At 17.0% G+C, this 26,628-nt stretch overlaps 4 protein-coding genes across 4 annotated transcripts, besides 27 other annotated features; 3 read left to right on the forward strand and 1 right to left on the reverse strand. All coding sequences in view use genetic code 6, as the record gives it.

Moving 5' to 3' along the window:
* Positions 1 to 1,027: 1,027 nt before the first annotated feature.
* IMG5_151580 (solute carrier family 33 acetyl- transporter, putative) lies at positions 1,028 to 4,165 on the forward strand (the record flags this gene model as incomplete). The annotated part of the gene is made up of 6 exons (XM_004030844.1): positions 1,028 to 1,070; positions 1,394 to 1,416; positions 1,830 to 2,217; positions 2,541 to 2,600; positions 3,269 to 3,814; positions 4,155 to 4,165. 6 exons carry the CDS (start codon positions 1,028 to 1,030, stop codon positions 4,163 to 4,165), a joined length of 1,071 nt encoding a protein of 356 aa, XP_004030892.1.
* Positions 1,418 to 1,553: a microsatellite.
* Positions 1,424 to 1,492: a microsatellite.
* Positions 1,577 to 1,605: a microsatellite.
* A 1,166-nt stretch (positions 4,166 to 5,331) lies between the features above and the next one.
* Positions 5,332 to 5,521: a microsatellite.
* Positions 5,480 to 5,522: a microsatellite.
* A 633-nt stretch (positions 5,523 to 6,155) lies between these two features.
* Positions 6,156 to 6,220: a microsatellite.
* Positions 6,189 to 6,231: a microsatellite.
* Positions 6,232 to 6,372: 141 nt separating this feature from the next.
* Positions 6,373 to 6,415: a microsatellite.
* Positions 6,375 to 6,415: a microsatellite.
* Positions 6,382 to 6,415: a microsatellite.
* Positions 6,382 to 6,427: a microsatellite.
* Positions 6,428 to 7,603: 1,176 nt separating this feature from the next.
* Positions 7,604 to 7,629: a microsatellite.
* A 2,617-nt stretch (positions 7,630 to 10,246) lies between these two features.
* Positions 10,247 to 10,271: a microsatellite.
* Positions 10,272 to 10,657: 386 nt separating this feature from the next.
* On the forward strand, positions 10,658 to 11,038 carry IMG5_151590 (hypothetical protein; the record flags this gene model as incomplete). Its single annotated transcript, XM_004030845.1, has 1 exon — positions 10,658 to 11,038. One exon carries the CDS (start codon positions 10,658 to 10,660, stop codon positions 11,036 to 11,038), a length of 381 nt encoding a protein of 126 aa, XP_004030893.1.
* Positions 11,039 to 12,155: 1,117 nt separating this feature from the next.
* Positions 12,156 to 12,210: a microsatellite.
* A 67-nt stretch (positions 12,211 to 12,277) lies between these two features.
* Positions 12,278 to 12,325: a microsatellite.
* A 3,368-nt stretch (positions 12,326 to 15,693) lies between these two features.
* Positions 15,694 to 15,724: a microsatellite.
* A 1,934-nt stretch (positions 15,725 to 17,658) lies between these two features.
* Positions 17,659 to 17,687: a microsatellite.
* Positions 17,675 to 17,717: a microsatellite.
* Positions 17,682 to 17,747: a microsatellite.
* Positions 17,683 to 17,746: a microsatellite.
* A 60-nt stretch (positions 17,748 to 17,807) lies between the features above and the next one.
* On the reverse strand, positions 17,808 to 19,384 carry IMG5_151600 (hypothetical protein; the record flags this gene model as incomplete). The annotated part of the gene is made up of 5 exons (XM_004030846.1): positions 17,808 to 17,924; positions 17,967 to 18,065; positions 18,107 to 18,568; positions 18,605 to 18,863; positions 19,353 to 19,384. The coding sequence occupies 5 exons, from the start codon at positions 19,382 to 19,384 to the stop codon at positions 17,808 to 17,810; spliced, it is 969 nt and encodes a 322-aa protein (XP_004030894.1).
* Positions 19,385 to 22,959: 3,575 nt separating this feature from the next.
* Positions 22,960 to 22,996: a microsatellite.
* Positions 22,960 to 23,024: a microsatellite.
* Positions 23,005 to 23,112: a microsatellite.
* Positions 23,113 to 23,397: 285 nt separating this feature from the next.
* On the forward strand, positions 23,398 to 25,757 carry IMG5_151610 (protein kinase domain protein; the record flags this gene model as incomplete). Its single annotated transcript, XM_004030847.1, has 10 exons — positions 23,398 to 23,608; positions 23,662 to 23,703; positions 23,814 to 23,976; positions 24,137 to 24,201; positions 24,247 to 24,313; positions 24,647 to 24,770; positions 24,829 to 24,997; positions 25,035 to 25,355; positions 25,419 to 25,520; positions 25,579 to 25,757. 10 exons carry the CDS (start codon positions 23,398 to 23,400, stop codon positions 25,755 to 25,757), a joined length of 1,443 nt encoding a protein of 480 aa, XP_004030895.1.
* Positions 25,358 to 25,417: a microsatellite.
* Positions 25,359 to 25,414: a microsatellite.
* A 572-nt stretch (positions 25,758 to 26,329) lies between the features above and the next one.
* Positions 26,330 to 26,363: a microsatellite.
* Positions 26,332 to 26,369: a microsatellite.
* The last annotated feature ends 259 nt before the right edge of the window (positions 26,370 to 26,628 follow it).

The following is a 26,628-nucleotide window of genomic DNA, read 5'->3' on the forward strand; positions in this document are numbered from 1 at the left end:
AAATAAAATAAAAAATAATGTAATAAGAATCTAATTTGAATTTTCTAAATATAAATTGGCACTAATATATAGAAAAAAGAAATACATAATATTAAAATATATCTGAACTTTTAATAAAAGAAAACATATAAAATAAATTTCTATAAATAGAATATGATAAGGGAAAATATAAATATATATAATCTCATGATTTAGGAATATCTTTATAATTATAAGATGGTATTCTGAATTGCATTTTCATATATGGAAATTAAGATAAAAAATTTAATTGTTTTTAAGGAAAGTTACCTTATAATTTAAACATAAATTTAACAAATGGATAAATTCTAAATTTATTAGGAGAACCAAACTCAAAAAGAGGAGGAGGCATAAATAGAGTTGTTTTAACATATGAAAGACTAGGAATAGAGTTTAACTTTTTGACAAAAATGTGGACTGATTTTAAAAGCAATATAGATTTTATTTGCTTATATGAAAAATAAACAGAAAAATAGTATTTTATATGCGGATTTTGCTCGAAAAATACACAAGAAATAGAATGCTAAAATTGTGGTTTGATTTATTATTGCTCAAAAGAATGTCAAGAAAAGCATTTATAAAATCATTAAGCTTAATGTTAAATATATAATAAATGATTTTTTAAAAAAATTATTTGAATATAATAAAATATTTAAAATTTAATATTGTATTTTAGTATATAATGTAATATTTTAAATATAATACTATTTTTAATGCCCTATTAAATGTATTTTATATTAATTGTATTATTTATTATTTCAATTTATTTTAAATTTAAAAATATTTTAAATAAAAACTATAGAATAAATAAAAAGTAGAGCATCAGATAAATTAAAATTAATTATATTTCTTATTTTTAAAAGATATACAATAAATTTTTATTTTATATTTAGTATCATAAGATAAATTAAAATATTTTTTAATGCCAAAATACTAAATTAAATATATTTTTTATGATTAATAGTAAATTTAATGGTAAAATATTAAGTTTATCTTGTTATTTTTTAATATGTTTTAAAAAGACAACTATCAACCTAATAAATTCAAAAAGGGTATAAAATTATAATATTTATTTTTTAATATTTTAAGAGACATTTCTATATATTAAAAATATAAAACAAAATAATCATAATAAATCTTTATATAAATGGAAAATATAATATAATATTAAATTCAATAAATATTATTAGAAGCTTTTAATTAAATAGATTAATGTAAGCTAAGAGAAGGAACAATTTTTTTATAGGCGAAACTTTATATTAAAATAAAATTAGTAGTTTTATATACTAAAATAAATAATTATTATTTTAATGTGTGTTTTTTCTTAAATTAATATTATTAGAAGAATCTTTATATTATTTTATATTTTCTATAGATATTTATTTTTCTATTAATAGAGTATATATTTTTATTTAATAAAATTTTTATAATTAATTAACTTTTTGTTTATTATAATTTTTTTTTTAATATAATTAATATTAATTTTATGTTTAATATATATAGTTGTATTTAATATAATTTTTTATTTAAAATAACATTAAAAATAAATAAATGTAAAATATATATATATTATATATATATATATATTATTTTTAAATTTATATTTATTTTCTTACTTAATAATAAATTTTCAATTGATTATTTATTTTGTAAAATATTTTTTTTTACTTTTTATTTTTATATTTTTTCTTCATTTATAATTATTTTTTGTTATTGAATATTATTTTTAAGTATATACTTATGCATTTATATACAAATCTAAAAATATAAAATACAAATATAAAAAAATGCAAAATAAATATATATAAAAGTATTTTTTTTCTATCAATTAAAAACTTGAAAGATTTAGACCCCCAAAAATTAATATAAAAAACCTTCCTTAAAATTATTAGACAAAATCCTATCCTCTTCAAAACCCCAAAAACTTAGATTCCGAAGATACCTAAATAATTAAACATGAAAAGCCATTAAAATATATAACTCCTAGATACGAATATCCAGCAGATATATATATCCCTTAGTAATTAAAATTAGGCGAAATAGAACAACCAGCAAATCCAAAAACATTAGAATTAGCTCTTGTAGGAGCCCCAAATAGTGGAAAATCTAGTCTTTTAAATCGATTGGTGAACTCTCGTATAAGTGCAGTTTCTCCAAAGGCAAACACTACAAGCGAGGAAATATTAGGAGTATATACACGTGATAATATATAAATATTAATACATGATACCCCAGGGATTACAAAAAGTTATAAATACTCAAAACATTATGTAACTAGGGCTTGGGATATATTAAATGATGTCTAAAAATGCGCTTTTATAATTGATGGTGTAAAAACAATAGATGAATCTATGAGGGAAGCTTTAAAAAGATTAAATAATTTAAAAATTTATTAAGATAATTAAAACAAAAAAGTTTTTTCTTAAAATAAGTTGGATAATGAGAATTAACTTCCAAAAATTTTAATTGTAAATAAAATGGATTTATGCACTAATAAAAAAAATTAAATTATATTATTTAAGAATTAGAAGATTATGCCTAATTCGAGGAAAAATTTTTGATTTCATGTAATACAGGATTTGGTATACAATAATTTCTTTCTTATTTAGAAAATTAAGCATAAGATGGTGAATGGAGAAGGCATAAAGAGCTTAAAAGTGATCTTTCGAAAGCCGAAATTATTGAATAAATTGTTAAGTCGATTATTTTCGAGAGGTTTTATCAAGAACTACCTTATTAGGTTGGGATTAATATTATTGAATTTTCCCTTAGAAGTGATGGGTTAGTTTATTTATGTTTAGCATTGGATGTGGAAAATCTTAATTAGAGAAAAATTATTACAGGTCATTAGGGCAGGAATATTTATGAGTTATAGAGTTTTATTAAGGTAGAGTTGGCGAAAGTTTTTAAAAGAGAGTTTGTAGTTAATATTAAAATTAAAGAAAGAAAAGATAAGCTTTGGATAGAAAATATGAAATAAGATCATGTTACGGATGAAAATTATTCTGATATTTAAATTAGGAAAGCCTTAACAAAATATGATGAAATTAAAAAATAAATCGCTGAATAAGTTGATAATATACTTTCTTATCCAAGCATTTGAATGTTTTTTGTTTATTTTGGTTATTTTTTATTTAAGTGTATTTGTTTAATATTTTATTTTATTTTACTAATTATATATATATTAAAATCTATATTTTGTTTAAAAAAATTAATAAAAATATATATTAAATAAACATGAATAATATAGAAGAAGAAATAGTAAAATTTCATGAATCTCCCTAAAATCCAAGCAACGTAAATGAAAAGATTCCTCTAACGCCTAAAGAAAAACATGGAATAATATTATTACTAATCTTATATTTCATCCAAGGACTTCCCATAGGTTTTTTTGGAGCTGCAATTCCTCTTATCCTTGCCGAAAAAAAAGTGGAAATGCAAAAGTTAGCTGAATTATAAACTGTGTTTTATCCATTTGCATTTAAATTTTTAATAGCTCCAATTTTAGACGCATATTATATTCCTAGTTTTGGGAAAAGAAAATCATATATAATTCCTTTATAATATATACTCTCTATATGCTTTATAATAATGTCTTATTAAATTGACGAACTTATTCAAACTCAAAACATACTTTGGTTAACTTTTTATGGATTTTTATGTTGTTTTGTGGCTGCTTCTTAGGATATTGCTGTTGATGGATGGGTTTTGACGATTTTTGAAAATGAAGAACATGTCTCAATCGGCTCCACGTGTAATAATGTAGGCTAAATTTTCGGAGTTTTTGTATCTAATAGTATTTTCATATAACTAAATTCTTTTGAGTTTTGTAATAAATATATATATCCTATATTTCCTTTTCTTAATAAATAAAACTTTTTAAATAATAATTTTAATAATGAAATTATTTCAATATAATAAGAAGGAATTGTTTCTGTTAAAAACTTTCTTTTATTTTTAGGTATTCTTATATTTTTAATTACTTTTACAGTTCATTTTTTCGTCTAAGAAGATAATTCTTCCAAAATTAATATTTCTGATAATAATAAAAGTGCATTTACAGTAATTTACAGTTTAAAAGGATTTTTTACTAATAAAAATTTAAGGTTTTTGCTTTTTTTTTTATTAACATATAGGCTAGGATTGACTGTAATTCCTTCAATTTTCGGTGTAAAATTAATCCAAAATGGTTTCTATAAAGAAACAATGTCTTCTTTATAGTTTATATTAATACCTTTGTCTTTTTTGAGTGCTTTTTTAGCTTAAAGATATATTCGGGCAAATCAAGAAATGATATGTTTAAAAAGAGCATATTATTTAAAATTTTTAGATAATATATTTGCTTTTGGAATATTATGCGCTTTTCCTGAAATAAATTCTGAAAATTATTATATAGTATTAGTACTTTATTTTTTAAGCTCTTTGTTTTCTTCCTTTATTAATAATTTCTAGTTTATAGCTATGGGAGGTTTTTTTAATCGAATTTCCGACTTGGAAATCGGGGGAAGCTTTTTAACGACTCTCAATAGTTTTTCGAATTTCGGAGGTTAGATTAGTGAATAAGTGGGACTTTTTGGATGTGGAATTTTAAGATTTTAGATTGTATGTATTATAGGATGGATTTATGGATTGATTTATTTTTAAATTTTTTAAAATAAAATTATTCAATAATAGGAACTTGATAAAAGTTAATGGAGTCTTAAATATAGTAATAGCGAAGAGAAAAAAAAATGAAAATACTTTTTTTTTTGAAAAATTATAAATTAGTATTGTTATTTTTTAAAAAATCACAAATTAAAATTAGTATTTTTTTATTATTTAAAATAAATAAATATTCTCAATTTATTTTTTCATCTTCATCACTATGATTTAAGTTTAATTCACTTTTTATTGGTCCAAAATCTGTTATTTCACTAGAATTTATACTATTGTTAACTTTACTATTTGAACTTTCTTAAGAACTTACAGATTCTCCATCACTATTTAAATTTTTATTTAAAGATTTTTATTTTTATTGGTTTAGAATTAAATCAGTTTCATTTTTCCAATCAAAAAGAATTTTAAATAGAATTTTTTCTTTTTCTTGTTAGAATTATATTTAATTAGGAATTTCTGGAAGATTTTATTTTTGCATATAAGGTGTTGGATCAAAATCTTATTTTTTTATATTTTATTTTTAAATAAATAATAATACCTAATAAATTTTCTATTTATATTAAATCATCAAATAAATTAGTTCCTAATTTCCTTTTTATTAGAGTTTATGCATTTATGACTCTTTCTTTATTAAATTATTATAATTGAATTAATTCTTTTATTTCTTCCTTTGTTTCTTCCTTTGTTTCTTCCATTATTTCTTCCTTTATTTCTTCCTTTATTTCTTCCTTTATTTCTTCCTTTATTTCTTCCTTTATTTCTTCCTTTATTTCTTCGATTATTTCTTCGATTATTTCTTCGATTATTTCTTCCTTTATTTCTTTCTTTATTTCTTTCTTTATTTCTTTTTTTATTACTTATTTTTGTTCTGGTTTTTACTCTTTTACTTCTATTAATATTTCCTCTTCTTCAGATTATTTTTAAGGCTCTTATTTTTATTTTATATTAGGTGTATTAGGTTTTACAACTTATTTCTTTCTTGGTGTATTTACTTTTTTTTTTTATTCCTCCTGAACAGATTATGGAAGAATCTCTTTTATTTCTTAAATTTTAGACTCTTCGGGTTACTTTTAAGGTAAAATTTCTACCTACTCGGGCTTTTTTTAAGGTAAATTTTCTTCCTTCTTTTAATCCTCTGCTTATTTTTAAGTAATTTAATATTTTTATTTTTTTTAATAAGGAGAAGGAGGCTATTTTATAATAGATATTTAAAATAAATAAATGAAAAAATAAAAAATTATAATAAATTACTCTGTAAACTAAATATTCAACTAAAGCTGATTACTCTCTTTATTATTTTTATTTTTTATTTTTTGGAGTATTTCCATCTTCGTCTTTTAAAATCGCTTAATATCTATTTGTTATTTAAACAAAAAAATAAGTATATAATTCATAAATGTATTTAAAAATAATTTAAACTTGGCTGGTTTATTTTTAGGTATATATCTATTTTAAAACGCTGAATTTTCATCTTCTGAATTTTCTAATTCTTATTCTTAATCTTATTCTTATTCTTATTCTTATTTTTATTATTCTTATTCTTATTTTCCTATTTTTTGTTTTTTTCTTTTTACAATTTTATATTTCTTTTAGATATATTTTTATTTATTTTCTTATTTTTCTTCGTTATTATTTTATTTTTCTTCTTATAAAATTGATTATAAAAGTTCTTCTTTTTCTTATAAAATATTTTCTTTGTCTTCTTCGTCTTTTTCTTCTTCTTTTTCTTTTTCTTCTTCTTGTATTTTTTCTTACAACAGATCTTAACTTAAATCTTCAACTTATTCAAATTCTTAAATAATTTAATCCAAAAGAAAGTCTTATTAATCTTAAATCAAATTTTAAACTTAGCTATTTTTATTTTCTTCTTATTAAATTGAATAATAATCATTAAAATTTTAATTCGATACTTTTATGTTTTCTGGTAATTTAATTTTATGTGATAATTTATTTATTTTTTCTATAAAATTTAAATAATCATTTGTAACTTATTCTATTTTTTCTTTATATTCACCTTCATTAATTCCTTGGTCCAGTTTTTTTTGCATTTTTTTCAAAAAAAGTATTTGTATTTTTTCATGTTAGATTAAAAAATCGTTTTAAAATTTGCTATTTAAACCTTTTTTTTCATAATTTTCTTCCAATTTTAAATCATTAAAAAAATACGAAATTTCTCCATTTTAAATTTTAGTATAATGAAATCTACTCTCATCTATTTTAGCTATGCTTTTATTCAAATCTCCTTCAAAGAAGGTATCAATATTACTCAGAAAAGAATTTCCTTATTAAATATTTAATAAATGACTTCTTTTTATTTATGAATTTTTTTTTATTTTTTTATAATATTTTTCTAACTCATAAACAGCCTTTTTTTTATTGAATTCAAACTATATTAAAAATTTGTTAATCTTATGTTTAAATTCTCTTATTAGGGTTTTTTTTTGCGCTTCATTTATTATTTATAGTTTTTTTATATCTTTTAATTGCCTAAAATCTTCTATACTGTAAATGTCAGAATGATGATATTGAGAATATTTATTTTTATTTTTTAATACTAAGGAAGAATTTTATATATTTAAGGATTTTGGTAAATTTGTGTCTAGAAATTATTTTTTTACCTTTTTTAAGTATAAATAAGAAAGATTTAAATTATCATTTAATTTTTTTTCATATATATTTGTTATGTTAGTGTTAGAGAATAAAGTTTATTGCGTGTTTTCGGTTTGACTTTGAATAAAAAATTAATTTTGTCTTTCAAAATTTATCAGTTTTTAGAAATTTTTAGATGTACTTTTGGAAATTATAGGCTTTTTTTATAAACTATTCAATGAAAACTTTTCTAACTAATACATACTTTCATCATATTTTTAAGAATTTTCTTAGATTTATATATTGCTATTCTACATTTAATTATTTTTATTATGAACAATTTTTATTTTATTTTTTTATTTTATTACAAAATAAAAAAACAATTCAAATACATATAAAAATTAAGCCAAATATTTTTATTTTCAAAAAATTAAAAAACAAAAAAAATGGGTTCATGTATGACTAATAATGAAAAAAAATCATCAAACTAAGAGTTAAATATATCAGCAAATATAAATTAATGTAAATTATAAATATAAAATATTAAAAATAAAATAAATAAAGTAACAAAATATGAAGAAAGTATTCTAAAAAAAATAAAATTTATGAATTTTGATGATTAATTAACCTTCTTACAAAGCGAAGAATTGAAAGATTATTTAAAATTAAGCGCAAATCAAAAAAAGGGCGCTTTATCTTAGATTATATAAACAATATAATAATAAGAGAATGAAAAATTAATTTTATAAATAAACACAATAAGTTTAAAAATAGGTATTTTAATATAAAATCAAGTTAATTAAGCCCATAAAGCTGAATTTACGGACATTTTAAATGAATATAATTAGAGTTTTTCCCAAAGCATATAAAATTATATTAAGTAAAATTCACTAAAAGTACAGAACTTATAACATACTTTTCTTGTTTTAGTTAATATAATATAATTTATTCTTACTGTTAAAGATTCCGAAGTCTCAGATGAATAAAAATGGTGGATTTAAGATGAAAAAGGATAAGATATATTATAATAAATATAAAATTGTAACTAATTAATTAATTAAAATATAAATAATAAAACACAATCTTCAAATAATCATGCTTATTTAGAAGACTTATACAAAAATTTATAATCATTATCGAGTAAAGGAGATAACAAAGCTGCTGCTTTAGTAAATTATTTACCGAAATTATATTTATCCTGTATTGATTAGGTATGTAAAAAACATTGAATTTTATTAACAAAAATAGGCTTTTTTATGTTGCTTGTTGTAAAATATATATTTGAAAATAAGTCGTTTATTTATTGTATTATGGAATTATTAATTTTTTTATATGTTTTAAAAGTTTTTTTTAAAAGAAATTTTAATGGTTATAATTATATTAGATTTTATTTAATATTTTATTAAAAAAAAAAAGATAAAAAGAATTTAATTATAAGTTAATTAAAAATAAAATATTTTATTAAAAATAATTAATAAAAACTATATAAAAAAAATAAAATATTTACAAATAGATTATTGAAAAAAATTCATTTTTTAACTCTTCTTTTGTGAGGTACTTATAAAAAAAAAATGTAAAAAAAGAAAAAAAGAAAATATATACAATTATTATTTTCACAAAAATCCGATAAATCATATTATAAATCTTCAATTTATTCAATAAAATTCTATTCAACTTTATCATACAGATTATTATCAAAGTTAAATCTATTATTTTCTTATTCAAAACCATATTAAAAATTTTAAATACTTTTTTCTTAATTTTAACTTTATTAAATATATAGTTTTACTATATCATTATATTTTTGAAGAGACTTAAAACATTAAAAAGAAAATCATAAATAAAAAAATATAAGATAAAATTATAATAAAATTTACATTTTTTAGTAAATCAACATTTCTAAAATTTAAATATTTTTCACAAATTTAATTTTCTCCTTAAGAAATATTCCAATGTATTATTAGCTTTCCTTATAAACTTTAAATTGCTTATTAAAAAACTCTTGCATTAAATCCATTTAATTCATCTTATTTCATATTTCCATCTTCATCTGAATATTAAACAATTATATTATTAAATCTTTTCACTTTGCATTCTATTCCTGGCAAAACAACACATTATTCATACATTTCGTTTTACTAATGGGATATTTTTGTAATTATTGGATTTACAATTGTTGTATATTTTGTATATTTGTCACTATAATATGTATTTGGTAATAATTTGTTTGATACTATGAAAATTCTTTGCTCAAATCCGATCATATTACTTGTTAAATGGGAAATTTAATAATAAAAAGCAGTCTTTTTCATATCCAAAATTTTTTATTTCATTTATTTGTTAATATATCCTGTTTAAATGGATGGAAGAAGAAGTTTCTGAATGTTTTTTGTTTATGTATATGTTAATAATGTTAACACTTTAGCATTATATTTTTATAAATTCATTTTTTTTAATTGTTTATAAATTTGTATTTTTATATTTTATATTTTATTTTAAATATATTCTAATATATTTTTCATTTTTTAATTAATATAATAAAAGTAATTTTTTGTTTTTTTTTGATTAAATAATAAATAATTTTTTTAGGAAAACCTAAAAATTTTTATATTTAAAATTTACTTTTAATACGATAAATTTTTATTAATGCTATTTATTTAAAACAATAGCTTTTATATTCCTAAATAATTTAACTGAGAAATTTTTATTAAAATAATTTTTATTCATATTAAAAAATGAAATTAATTAATAAATACTAATAATATGTTTCGTTCAATAGTAATTTTAAAATAATATATTATTATTTAAAAAAATAAATAAAGACTTATTAAATATATTAATATTTTTTTCTATAATTCTTTTCTTAAAAAAAAAATAAAAATAAACAAAATCAAAATCAAAAAAAAAATAAAACCAGAAAGAAAGAAAAAAAAGTTATGGTAAATTAAATAAAAAAAAACTAAAAGAAAATAACTTATATCCAATAAAAAAAATACATAAAAAAAATAGTAACATTAATAATTAACAGAAGATCACTCTGTAGGCGATTAAAACTTTGACTTTAATATAAATATGGAGAATGAGACAGAAAAAAAACTAGCATAAAAAGGTCCCACTTAACCCCCTGATTATTCACAAACAACAAAGCAAGTAATCGGTAGTACATAAGAATTATCCTATTTAAGCCAAGCAGCACACCCAACTATATGCATTTGTACTTTTGTATTTAAGGTAGCGGCTATAGTAATGTATTTTTTCCTTAATTTAATAATAAACAATGCAACATTTACTTTCGTAGTTATTTTATTAGTTTCTTGTATGGATTTTTGGGTTGTGAAAAACATTACAGGAAGGTTTTTAGTAAAACTTAGATGGTGGAGTGAAATTTAAGAAAATGGAGATGAAAAATGGAGATTTGAATGTATTGAAGATGGTACTTCAGCTAATTAAATTGACTCGGGTTTCTTTTGGTTTTCATAAATTGGAGCTACTTTGTTTTGGGCTATTTTGGCTTTCATAAATTTACTTTCATTTGGATTTTTTTGGGTTTTTTTTTTATTTTATTTTTATTTTATTAAAAAAAATAGGGGACTCTTAATATTATCAATTTAGTTCTTTATGGTGTTAACTTTATGGGTTTTTATAAATGTAGAGGAGGTAATAATAAAAAATGAATTATTTTTATTTGATATTTTTCATTTTTTTAGAACATCAAAAAGTTATGAAGAATTAAATTGCTAAAATTGGAATTTAAGCTTTTTCCAATAATTTGTGATAATAAAAGAGAAAACTATTTTATATAATATTTTTTGAAATTTTATATTTTATTATATTAAGTATAAGTTAACCCTCAGAAAAAAAAATAGAAATTATTTTACTTAAATTATCTTTTTTATATAAAATATTTGAAAAATATAAAAAAAAAACTATATTTTTACAAAAAATAATTATTTATTTTTATTTATTAAACAAAAATTCAAAATAAAACAAATTAATAAGTAAACAATAAATAAAGACTAAATGATTTCATTCATTTAATTATTATAAACCAAATTAATTTATCGACTTATCCAGAACTGTTTTGTATAAAATATCTCCTTAAACATAAAAACGTAATATTTTTTGGAAAATGAAAAAATTAATGATAAAAAAATATGTTGAATTTTTTTTAGGAATAAAAATAATATTAATTTATATATTTAGTTATTAGTTTATAGGAAGATTTTTTTATATAAAATTTATATAATAAAATTAGTAGTTTAGTTTAAATATTATAAAAATAGTGTATGAGCTTATACTTTAAAATACAATTTCATATTCTATTAAAACAGCTAAATACATGTATATGTAAATTTTAGAATTATAATTATTAGTTTGGACATCTTTATTTAGAGAATATTGGAATTTATTTTGGATAAATTATGGTTGGTTACTTATAGTATTTTATTCTAATTAATTAATTTGTATTTAATTGTATAATTAATTTGTTTAAAATATCTAGTGTTAAAATTATAAAACTTTTAACTGTATTTTTTTTAGTGAAACTAAACTTTTATTTAATATTTCACTATCTTCAACTGAAAAACCTATTTATTGTCAAAAAAGAAACCGCATTCAGTGTCATAACACTATTATTGTTATGAAATTAAATAAAAGAAATAACATAATTAAGGAATTAAGAAATTTAAAAACTTTAATCAATTTCTTTTTATAAAGATAAAATATGATCATAATTTAAAAAATCATTAATAATTTTATTTGATAAAATAATACTTTTGATCTTGATTATTATTTTTTGTTTTATTAATAAATTAACTTGGGTCTTTTTCTATTTAATATATTCTTTTTTAGCCTCCTTTTAATTCTATATATAAATAAAAATCTTGATAGTAATTTAAATTACTATTTAATCATTTAATTCTATTTAATATTTAAATATATTAATATACATAGTTATATGAATTATATACAAAAATAACTATTTCATGCAATAAAAAGCCCTTGTGGATTAAAATATTTAAATTTTATATATAAATTTATTTAAGCTTAATATTTAAATTTAAAAGATTAATAAATATGCATTTTTCAAAAATAAATTCTCTTTATTTTTTATTAAAAATATTCTTTTTTTCCATAATATAAAGATTTAAAATAATTATAATGATACCATATTTATTATTAAGTTATAGAAAAAAAAATATTTCTAAATTTAAATAGCTCAATCTTATTAATCATCAATAGTAAAGCAAAAATATTTAATTTTGTTAATTTTGAATTCAGGAAAGTTAACAAAATAAGAATAATTATATTTTCTTTAAAAACTTATATTTAATTTTTGAATAATTAAATATTAGAATAACCATTCGTGGTAATTTATACTTTGTATTTAAATTCTTCTTAACTTTATTTAAAATTTTAATTAAGCAACAGAAAATAACTTTTTGCAAATATAATATTATTAATAAGTATTTTCACTTATTATTTTATATGCATTCAGTGTAAAAATTATTAGTGTATTGTAATTATAAAAAAATTATTTTTCTGGTATAAGTTTATATACATATTTTAATTTTAATTCTAATGCTTATAGTATTTATATGGATAAAGTTTCACTTATTAACTGTTTTTTATATTTTAAAATATAACAAAATAAATAATTATTAGTATAAATGGTACTCGCTTTATTTTATTATCTTTAATAAAGAATTATCTTATGAATTTTGCGTAGTTTTAATGTTAAATCGTATTCTTTAAGTTATTCGTAATCGAAAGAAACATATATATTTGAGGCCCTAAATATAATTCAAATTATATTTGATAGCCATAGATTTATAAAAAATTTATTTGACAATATAAATATAATAAAAGAATTAAAAAATAAAGTATTTTTCACATAATTTTTTATTTATAATTTTATAGAATAATTTAAATTTATAATAAATAACTTTTTCTTTTTTAATTAAATAAAAAATAATTCAGGTAATTATAAATAATAAATATTAATTATTTAATAATAACGAAGAATATTTTTTTTTTTTTTAAATTTAAATCTTTAAATTTTTAATACAAATAAAGGCATAAAAATTTAATAATATAAACTCAATTTCATTTTTTTTTAATTTAAATATTTTTTTGTTTTGTTTTAAGTAAAATATTATTTAATATCTATAATAAACATACAATTTTTATTAAAATAAATCAATTGTTTTATTTAAATAACATAATAAAAAAATGAAATAAGTATTTAAAAAAAAAACAAAGTTTATTTTTTAAATAAAATTTCATTATTAATTTTTTTTTTTTATTAAAGTTATAATAAAATTCGTAACCATGCTAAAACGTTAATTGTAAAAACGAAAAAGATACTTTAAGATAATAAATAAATGAAATTTTGCATAAATAAAGTAAAAAATTATTATATTGTATTATATTAATAAAACTTGAAATAAAAAAATTAGATTTAAATGGTAGTCTAGTTAGCTTTAATAAAAATATCAATATTTCTTCAAAAAAAGATATTAATAATAAAATAAATAATTAAACATTAGATTTTCTAACAAAATAAATAGAAAAATTTAAACAATATTTATCAGAAATTTGCTAATAAAATAAAATACATTAGTAATAACTGAAAATTTTAGAATCAAACTCAACAAAAAGATAAGATTATGATAAACTAATACAAGAGTTTAATATACTTTAAGTATTATTATTTTATTTTATTCTTAATAAATTATTAAAAAAAAAAGGAGAGATAAAAACAAATAGTATATGAAAAAGATAAATATTTAAATGAATTAAAATATGAAAATATTTAATTAAATGCCAAAATAATATAGCTTTAGTAATAAATTTTATAATAAGGTAAGCAACAAGCAGATCAAAACTCAACTGATCCAAATAATTAAATTACTTTAAATGAAAAACTTTTTAGCTAAACAAAAAGCAGTAGAATTTCAAGTGATTAGAATAATAATTTGTAAAGAGAATTAAATTTAAATAAACAAATTCTATTTAAACTATTAAAAGCAAAAGATATGAATATTGATTAGCTTTTTATTTAAAAGTTCTAAAATATTAAATATTTCGAACTTCTAATTTCAGAATCTGATAATGTTGAATTCATTATAAAATTAATTTAGTTTATTATAGATATTATTTCCTATTTATAATCGAAATAATAATTTGTATAAACGCAATAAATGAATAATAATAATATTAATATTGATTAACATAAATAATTAAAAACATAATAAAATAATCAATTCTAAACTTCTATAAAAAAATAATTAAATAGTAATAGTATTACTTCAAGTTCAAATATAACTAGTGAAGAAAATAGTTTATTAAATTTAAATTTAAGCGATATTTAAAAAGTAATGAAGAAAATATGAAAATATGGAATGATAAATTATTTTATAATAAATAAATAGTTATATATATTTTCTAAAACAGTTAATAGAAAATTAATAATTTAATATATTTCTTTCAAAAATAAAAAAAAAATGATATATAAACTATAAGTTAAGTAAAGCTTGATTTAAAATTTAATTTTAAAATATATAAGAGAGAATTATTTACAAAAATATTAATTTTTTAATGAAAAAAAAAAATACATTTATTAAATCAATTTAATATAATAAAATTACAAATTCAATATTAATTATACATTTTATTATTAAAATATTAATATTTTTATAAAAAATATTTTTTATTCCAATTAAAAAACAAATAAATGGGATGTGGAAAATCCTTAAATTAAGTATTGTAACCAAAAGGAAATAAAATATTAATTTTAGGTTTGCAAGGTAGTGGAAAAACATCTATTTTTAACCAAATAATAAAACAATTGGATGTTCCTTCAATTTCTACGATAGGTTATAATGCTGAAAAAATAACATTCAATAAAAAAAAATATGCTATATACGATATAACACTAAACGAATTAAATTTTTACTAAATTAAACATTTGTTTAAATAATTAGTTGGTATTATATTTATGATAGATGCAAGTTGTACATCATAAAACTTTTAATAAGAAGTAAAATTATTCCAAAAAATTAAAAAAAATGAATCTTTGAATAAACTTCCGATTGCTTTTTGTTTAAATAAAATAGATAAAACTACTGAAATTAAGGTTGATGAAATAACTCTTTAATAGTTTTTCAAGCTAGATATTTGTATTTGTTATTCTATTTTCAAAGTAAGTGTAAAGCTTAAGTAAAATATTTTGAACCTTTTTAATGGGTTTCAACTGTTAAAATATAAAATAAGGTTGTACCAGTAAACGATAAATAATAAAATAATAATAATTAATTATGAAATTTTTCATATTTAAATATTTATATAATTGAATATTTTATCTTTTAAATTATTTTATTTATGAAGTAAAATAATTTAAATCTTTTTAGAAATGTTTTTAGTAGAGTTTTTTATTTATTTATTTTTTTTATTTATTTTAAAACAACTTCTTTGAAAATATATAAAAAGAAGAAATAAAATTCATATAAATTTAATACTAAATACATTTTTTAATTTTATTATAAATATTTTTTTTCTTTTTATATAATCTTTTTTATATTATAGCTAGAAAATCAAGAAAATTTATTATTAAAATATAAAAATGTAATTAAAACTATTGTTATATATATTTAAAATTTATTATTATAATAAGTTTATAATATATCTTTTAATACTAAATTAAAGAATTTTTTTTTATTTATATACAATAGTTAGTAAGCTCTCATAAATCATGTTAAGTCTTAATTTTTCTAAATATTTTAATAGATTTTTAAATTCTATTATTTTATTTAAAAATAAATAAATATGAAAATATAAAAATTAAGTTTTTAATAAAATAATTAAATTATTACTCTTTTGAATTATTTCTATTTTCAATAAAATTTGAATTATTTTTTCTTGTTTGATAGAAATTGTTTAAATTATTATTACTCTATTTTTTTACTTAAAAGTTTTCAATTTAAGTACTAAAAGTTTGTTGGGAAACTTAAGTATACTATGACTTACTTTTTTTGATATATTATTTTTAGCTTAATATTTTATTATTTTTTTTATTATTTGAATTTAGAAGAGAAATTTAAAACAATTTTCCTTTGTTTGTTAAACTATGAATTGCTTCGATTTTTTTTTAAATTTTACAGATATATTTATTTTAATCAATTTATTATTCTATATTGTTCTCTCTATTTATTATTATTTTTTTAAAAAATATGAATATTTTTTTACTAATTAAATCTTTTTTTTCTTTAAATAAAATCAACTTACTTTTAATCAATTTTTATTTTTAATTATTAAATTTAATAACTTAAATCATTTTAAATACCTTGTACATAAGCTTTTACATAATCAAACTATTCATCCATGTTAATGAGGCTTTCTTTATTTAAGCTCCTCCAACAATTTAAAAACATATTTTAGTATTTTTCTAAAATAGATAAATTTTATTTTAATATTTTTAAAAGTTCATTTTCATGTTTAATTTCTAAATTTTTAAGTTTTTTTTAAAAAATAATTAATCCAATTAATTTATCATCCTATTATTAAATAATATCGTTTTTGTTTTCTATTTATTTTTGAATGTTTTGCATAATATTATCTTTGTCTTTTATTAAATTAGTAATTAATTTATTATCTTTTTATAATTTAATCATAGTATTTAAACTATACTTTTAAATAATTTTTAACTTGGATTCCAATTCATCTTATTTTCTATTTAATAACTAAATACATAATTTATATTCATTTTCTTTTTTTTAAAAATCTAGTTATTACAATTCCAAATTATGAATTAAAAAATAATTTTCTTCTTTTATTTTTATTTCTTTATCTTTCATAATCATATCAGAAATTATTTATTAGTTTTATAAGTTTATTTAAATAAAATAATTCATAAAATCTTTCAAAACAAAGCAAAGTTCTTCAGGATTTTATTATTTCCAAAGTTATTCAGTTTAATAAATATAAGGAAAAATATTTTCTAATTCTTTTATAGATTGGCTTTTTTTTAATTCTTTTATAAAATAATCAATAAAGTTAATTAAATTAGCCATTATTAAAGAATAATCAAATTATAATTATTCATAAGATTCTTATTAAATTTTTACTTAACGTTATCTTTCAATTATTTTTTCTATTTCTTCAATTTTCATTTTTTTTATTTTTATTATTTTACATAATTATCTGATTATAGTCTTTGTATTTCATTTTTTAATTGGTTTATTTCAAAATCATCATTGCTTATTTCTTAAAGATTTAATTTTTGGCAATTTTCAACTAAGGTCTGTATAAATTATTACTCTTTTTTCTCATGTTTCTATTCTTTGGTTTTTTCTAAATTTTAATTTATTAATTGTAATATTGATTATCTTCTTTAAATAGAATTATTAGAATTATTAGAATTATTAATAATATTCATTATTTTATTAAATAATATTTTTTTTATATTATGATATATTTATTTTATTTATTTATTATTTAATAGAGTAATATATATTTATATAATTATATATAATATTATTATTTTTTCATAAATTTATATCAACAGTCCATATTTTTATCATTCTATCATCACTTACTGTAACTAATAAATTATCTACAGGGCTAAAAGCTACACAATTAATATCAGATATATGGCAATTAACCTTTTTTTTAAAAAAATAAATATAACATAAACATAAAAATACTTTTCTTTCCAGTAAATTATAATAAGCATAATTTTATCCTTCAAAACAAACTTAATCATCTTTTTTTTAATAAACATTCAAACAATTATCTGCTCCTCCCTTTTAAAAAATATAATAAAAATATTAAAATAAAGGAATACAGATGCCAAAAACATTGCATCTTCACTAAAAGAAATTGAAAAAATGCTTCTTAAATGAGCATTTTCGATTTAAGATTCAACAACATAAGGTTATTAAAAAACTCCATTTTCATTTTTTTTGAAGATCTTAATATATTTATCATCTCCACAAGTTGACATAAACATTCCATCTTTCGAAAATTCTACACACCAAACAATAGATTAATGGTTTGTAAAAGTTGATTATAATTTCCAGTCATCATCTTCTTATTCCCATATTTTTACAGTATCATCAAATGAACAACTGGCTAAATTATATGTCTAAGGAATCCATTTTACATGTTTTACATCCTAACTATGTGCTTCTATTACAGCATAACACGAAAACTCAAAATTATTATCATAATCCCATATTTAAATTGTTTTATCACGAGAACATGATGCTAAATATTTACTATCATAACTCCAAGAAACGCATTTAACCTTTTTTTTTTATTTTTAATTAAAATTAAAATTTACTTCATTTTCATGTCCCTCTACTCTCTAAACAAATTCAAAGGTCTAATTATTTTTTACAAATATACATATTGTGCTATCAAAACTTGCGCTTGCTAAAACTTGACCATTTGGTGAAAAAGCCAAATAACGAATTGTTCGATCATGTGCATCTGTTATTTTTTTTAATTGTTTGTAATTATTAGAATCTTCTTCGATTTATGTCCATATAATTATACTTTTATCACTACTTGACGTTGCAAATAATTTACCTGAAGGATGCCTTTTTTATATTATTATTATTAAAAATTTTTGATTTTGATTTTTTTTAATTTAACCAGCTTATACACCATATTTTTTCTTAATGTCCTTCTAAAGTTTAAATACATTTCACATAATTGTTATTATCTTGCATTTTTTTATATATTTTGCAAAAAAATAAGAATATAAAATTATATCTTAAATATAATAAGTTAATTTAATTTATTTTCTTTTTACAATTAATAAATATTATAATAATAATAAAATAAATTTAATTTTTCAATTTTCTTAATTTTTTATATCATTATTGATTATATCTAAATCTTATTCATAATAAAGAGGTAATAATTCATCATCTCCATATTTAAATTTAAAAACTTTCTTTAATTTATGAAATATTTAATTTCTATATAAGGTTGTAAATATAAAATCTGATAAATTATCCTCACAAAAGGGAAAATCGCACTTTTTAAAAAAAATTATACTAAAATTATTTTTTATATAAAATTACTTTCGGATTTTAACACATAAACATAGATTCATTTTAATTAATGTGAAAAGGCTTAATATTTTCTTGATTGCATTTAAAACATTTAATCAAGTACTTATATTTTTTTCTTAATTGTTTATTTTTTTTTATATATTTTTAAATTTATGTTACTGATAATTATTCTTTACTTTAATCCTATGAATTTTAATTTTAAGGGAGTATATTCTAAATGAATTAATCTTCACTTTTTTATTAAACTTCTTCTTTTTCTATATTAAACTTTTAATCTAAATTATTGTTTTCTAATTAAATATTATTATCATTATTATTTTATTAAAAATCGAACTAATTATATAGATAATTATTTTAAAATAATTCATTATTGTTGTTCCCCTATTCAAAATCATTATATTCTAATTTTGTATTATCAAATTTTAAAAAATCATATTCATTATTGCAATTAGAAAATTCTATTGATTAGTATAAATTATTATAAAAATTCATTTTATTTATTTTTTATATTTTTGTTATTAAAAAAAATATTTGAAAATTTTATTAATTAAAATATTATTATATTATATATAAAATGAAAAAAAATAAAAAATTATATAAATGAAAATTCTAAAATTAATATATTTTATTAATTTTTTTTTTTATATTTATTTATTATTTTATAATATTTAAATTAATTTTTATTTTATGATTTTTTTAAACATTCCTTTTAAATTTATTATAAAATACGCTTTAAATAAAAAAATGAAAACCTTAAATAAATTTAATTTATACAAAAAAATTATATTAAAAATTAAATCATATTTTTTGAGTTATTATATATAACATTTTAATTAAAATAAAATATAAAACACACACTAAAATAAGAAATTTATACTGTAAATATTAAAAAAAACATTTTTAAGAAAATATAAAATTAATGAATATGTAACATGAAATACTTGAAGAAAAATATATTTAAAATAGTTTAGAATAAAACATATAGCAAATATATAATTATGTTAAAAAAAATCTGCGTTTTCTGTACAAATAGATAATAGAAGAATAGCATAATATAGTTCAAAATGATAAAAAAAATATTAATGATTTCTATTATAACAAAAATTATTTAAGAATAAATTCAAAATTAGAAAAAATGTAACTTCATTTTGATATAAGTGAAATTCCTTATATAGAAAAACTAGTAATAAAAAGAAATGTTTTAAATGATTACATAAATATAATTAATAAACGAAAAGAGTTAATAAATTAAATAAAATAAAGCCTCGATAAATTGTTTGCTATGCACAAGCAAATACTTTAATATTATAATAGATATTATTCTATTCACCATTAGGAGGAAATTAAAACTCTATATAATTTGTTATTGCCTGAATTCCGATATGTATTAAATTTCATGTCAAATAAAGGAAAATAATTCAGACAGAAACTTATTAACTACAAAGATATTGATAATAATTAAATTGCTGAAGTTATATAATCAGATACCAGATAGTTATGTTCTGCTTCAAGTTCTTAAAATTAAAATAAAAGAATTCTTTTTTTAATGTAAAGTGCTATGAATACTAATAGAGAAGACTAAAATAAACATTGCATTATTAAAACTACTTAAAAAACTAAATTTTAAAATTTGGCAAAAAGTAAAGGATATTATTATAATGAAAACGCGGATACTGGCAAATATGATAATTGCTAACTTTTCTAAATTCAAAAATACGGAAGTGAATAAATGAAACTTAAAATGTTTGAACAAGATATGAAATAAATAATTAAAAAAAATGAATAAAATCAAAAAGTAGATTATGTATAGGAAAATTTCAACTCATAATATTGTAATTTTATATTTTTTAAAAAATTTATATTTTATATTTAAAACAAAAAATCAAAAGAATTAACTAATTTTTAAGGAGTAGAAAACATATTAAAAAAATTAAAATCATATTAATAATATGGAGAATTAATAGAAGATAAAATTCGAAAAAATGAATTGAATGAATAAACAAAGAAATAATAAACATAAAATAATTATTCTCTAAGTAAAATTGACAGAAAAAAAAATATGAAAGCAAAAAGCTTAATCGAATCAAAACTTGAAGAAGCAAATGCAAAAAAATAATTGGAAAAATTATAAACCTAAAAAAATCCAATCAACATAATTGGAAAAAATAAAAAATAAATAAAAAATAATATTCATTAAAAATTATTCAAAAATGCATTATAATATGCTTTAAATGATAAAAAAACGATTTCGATGAGTACAAAGAATGCTAATAAATGAGTCGATCTTAATCAAATTTATAAAAAACTGAATTTGATTTAAAATTTAGCTAAATAGCTGATTAAATATCTAAATAAACTTAAAAAAATTAAGATTTGACAAACTATTTTAATAACAAATCTCATAAAGTGGCTTAATAATATTAAAAACTAGTGAGATCTTATACCAGTTAATTAAAAAAAAGACCTAAAAATTTCAAACAATATATAGGTGAAGTTGATTCTAAACCTAAATGGCCTAAATATATTATTTAATGTAAGAATAAAGCAAATTCTAGCTCATTACATTAAGATTATATTGATTTTATAATAAAACCATTAAAACAAAAGAGTAAAATTACTGCGTAAATAAACGAGAAAATTACAAAAAAGTTAGACTAATTTGAAAAAGGAATTTTTCAATAAGAAATAATTTCTTGTACTTATTTAAAAACATGAAAAAAATAATATTATTTTTTGGTAATCTATTAAAATATTTTATATTATATTTTTTATAAAATTTAACTTTAATTTATTTAAATATAAATACTCAAAAATTAATTTTATAGATAAATTTTCTTCATGATTTTATTGTTAAAGTAAAAAAAAATTACTTTAAAAAAGGTTTACTAATACCAATATTTTAAATTTATCAACAAATTTAATTAAATCTTTTTTATTTTTAAAAACTTTTTAAACTTTTTGGCTTTCTTATTGAACAGTTTTCCAAAAAGTCGTAAAAAAAATAAATAAATAGCTTAATATAGATTTCTAATCTAAATATAAATAATAAAGGGTCACATAAAGTAGTAATAATATTAACAATCGTATAGAAAAGTAAAAAAAATACAGCATACATCATAATAAAATTTAAAGTTAATAATGTTAATTATCATATGTATATTTATAAATAAAATATGTAAATATATTAACTTACATTAGTAATCATTATTATTTTAGTTTTTTCCTTTAAATATTATAAATAACGATATCCAGTATAATATTGTTATTGAATAAGTAAAAGTAGCCTAAAATTATAAATTTTCAAATATCCAAAAATCATTAAATAAAAACGCAATTTTATTTCAAAAAAAAAATATATTGCCTATTAAAAAAATTAAAAAGAGTGTTCGCTTAAATAAATAAACCAAGTATTAAATATTTAAAATTATTTTTACTATATTAAAATATTTAGAGCCATATTAATAAAAATAGGCGATAACAAATAAAATAAATATAAATTAATTGTAAGGAAAGTAAAATTCGTTTATTTATAAAATAAGATTTTGAAAAAATTTACATTTAAATTATTATTTATAAATTTGTTAGTGAAATTTTTGATTTATTTTTTAGTTTTTTTTTATTATAATAATTACTATAATAAATTATTATAATAATATAAAAAATATATATATAATATATATATATATATATATATATATATATATATTTATATATTTTTTATTTATATATTATATTATATATTTTATTTATTAATATATAATATTTATATTTTTCTTTTTTAAAAAATATATAAATTTTATCCAAAATATTCTTACTTTTATATTTTTTTTATTTTAATATTATATTTGAAGTCATGTATTTTTAATATATATAATAATTATATTTATTTTTTTATTATTATCCATTTTTATTAAATAAATGTTTTTTTGTATTCCTTATATTATGAATATATATATTTATGTATACTATATATATAAAAGTAGAAAAAAAAAACTTTTATTATTATATAAATTTAATTAAATAATAAAAATTAATTGACATATAATATAAGTAAATGGGTTGTACAACAGGTAAACCATTAAAATAAAATGTAAAATATTAAGAAAATAAGTGCATTGATAATAAAGCTAATGGCATTACAGATTAATATAATTATAATCAAGACATATAACAATAAGGATTTAAAGTTGGACCAGAAATATTTGTTGCTTTAAAAAAAGGTTTTATTCAAAATGAATATAAATTCGGTAATATATTAGGTGAAGGTATAAAATAAAAAAATTGAACTAGTTCAAACAATAATAAAAAATATTAAAAGGTGCATTTGGAAGTGTTAGATTAGTAGAATAAAAATCCTCTGGTAATAATATAGTTTATAAAAAATAAAAATTAGATTTATATATTTTTTAAAAAATATTTTCATTTATATGTATATTTTATTTAATAATTTTTTTTGTTTATAATTAATAGGTCTTTTAAGAGCCATGAAATGTATAAAGAAAAGCAATATAATAAAAGAAGAAGAAGAAAAAATGTTTGCAGAAGTAAGCGTATTAAAAGAATTAAATCATCCAAATATTATCTCATTATATGAATTATTTCAAGATGATGGTAACTATTATTTAATTACAGAGTAATAATTTAATACTTGATAAATTTTTTATTTAAATAATTTAGATTATTGAAAAGAATTAATAAATTTCTTAAAATTTTTATATTTTTAACCATATATATATATATATATTTTTTTATAATTAATATTATAGTTTTATTTATATATATATATATTTAAGGTATTGTGGAGGTGGTGAATTGTTTGAAAGAATTAAATAAATGGAATCTTTTTCTGAAAGAGAAGGTTTCATTATTTAATAATAAAATATAATTTTATTTTTATATATAGCTGCTGATTATATGAAATAAATACTTTCTGCTATTGTTTATTGTCATTCTAAAGGAGTTGTGCATAGGTTTACCATTAAATAATTTTTTTTTTTTTATATTAAATAAAATTATTTTTAAATATCTTATGATTATTTACAAACAAAAATTTATTTTCTTTTATTTAAGATTAGGAAAAAATTAATAAAATATTTTTAACATTGTAAATATTTTAAATTATAATTTTTGAAATTTAAAAATAAATATTTATTTTAATTAATTTTTTCCTTTTTTAATTAAAACTAAAATAAATATAATAATAATAATAAAAATAAACCTTTAATAAATTTAAAAAATAATAATAATAAAATAAAATGAAATCTTAAATAAACATATTATTTATTTTATAAATTAAATAAAAGAGATTTAAAGCCTGAAAATCTATTATTTGATTCCAAAAACTAAAATTCGAATTTGAAAGTCATAGATTTTGGAACGTCAAGAAAAATAGATCCTACAAAAAAAATGACAAAAAGATTAGGGACAGTATAACTTTTTATATTTTTTTGTTATAAAAATAAAATTAAAACTATAAATATTGAAGCCGTATTATATTGCTCCTGAAGTTCTTTAAAAAAATTATGATGAAAAATGTGATATATGGTCATGTGGAATAATAATGTATATTTTATTATGCGGATATCCTCCTTTTAATGGTAATAATGAAGCAGAAATTTTTAAAAGTGTTGAATAGGGTGAGTTTTCATTTGATGGTAAGAAATAATTTTTTTTAGTTTAATAAAAAATTAGAGGAAGATTGGTCTGGTGTAAGTAAAGAAGCAAAAGAGTTTGTCAAGAAAATGCTTTAAAAAGATTATAATAAAAGAATTAGTGCATAAAAAGCATTTGATGATCCTTGGATTTAAAAAAATGCATCAAAATAACCATTAAATACAAAAGTATTAAGTAATTTGGGATAATTCCATTCTAAAAATAAATTAAGATCAGCTATTTTAACATTCATAGCAACCCATATAGTCTCTTAATAAGAAAAAGAAGAGCTCTTGAAAACTTTTAAAAATTTAGATTAAAATGGAGATGGTACATTGGAAAGGCATGAATTAATGGCTGGTTAAAAAAATAAAAAAATAAAAAAATAAAAAAAAAAAATAAAATAAAAAAAAAAAAAATAAGGTTATATGTAAGTAATGAAAGACAGAGCATAAGCAGAAGAAATGGTAAATAAAATATTTGATGATGTAGATGTAAACAAATCAGGAAAAGTAGATTTTTCAGGTATCATAAATATTTTTATTTATTTAATTGATTTTTAATAAAAAATTAAACATAATAGAATTCGTAGTTGCTGCTATGTAAACCGAAAAACTTCTATCAAAAAATAAAATCGAAAAAGCTTTCAAAATGTTTGATTAAGATTAAAATGGGTTTATTGAAAAAATTGAACTGTAAAATATAATGGGAGGTACTGAATTGGATGAAGCCACATGGCAAAAGTATTTTATAAGATTGTGATTAGAATGGAGATGGAATGGTATTTTTTTTATTTTTTTTATTTAATTTTTTAAAGATTTCTTAAAAATGAGTTTATGGATTTATTGCTTAAAAGATTGGATAAAAATGGAAATATTAAAATGTGATTTATTTATAAATATAAAATAAATAATATATATATAAATAAGAATTATGAATTATTTTTATTATATTATTTTAAATGCTATAAAATAAAGAAATTTTGTTAAATTTATTATATATAATCCTTTATATATTTTAAATAATTTTATTTATTTTTTGATTATTAAAAAAACAAATAGGTTTAAAATATTTTAATTATTTATATATTATAAATTATAACCATAAATATTATTTTTTACAAATGGATTGGAATTTAATATAAATTTGTATAAATTCTTGATATAAAAATATCAAATTAAATTATTTTAATATTTTATTACTTTTTAAAATTTAAAATATTTTTTTCTAAAGTTTTTATTTTTATTTTATTATAAATAAAAATATTATTTAATAAAAAATTATGTTTAATATATTATACTTTTTTTTTTAATTTATCAATTTTTATATATTTTTTTATTTTATATAAAAATTTATTTTATATAAAAAATATTTATTAATTATGATTATTTAAAAAAATTATTATTATATTTTAGAAATATTTTATTGATTATAGAAAATTAAAAATAATGAAATTAATTATTTTTCAAAATGACACGCTAAAACTGATTGATGAACAAATTTCGATGACCCATAATAAATTATTTTAATAAATGAGTAATTCAAGATAACTAAAAACCTCAAGCAAGTCATGATTTAAGTACAAACCTATTATATATTCATTTTATATGTAAATTAAAATATAATAAAAAAA

This window comes from Ichthyophthirius multifiliis (genome assembly GCF_000220395.1).
Source record: "Ichthyophthirius multifiliis unplaced genomic scaffold scaff_1120509251163, whole genome shotgun sequence".
Classification (NCBI taxonomy): Eukaryota; Ciliophora; class Oligohymenophorea; order Hymenostomatida; genus Ichthyophthirius; species Ichthyophthirius multifiliis.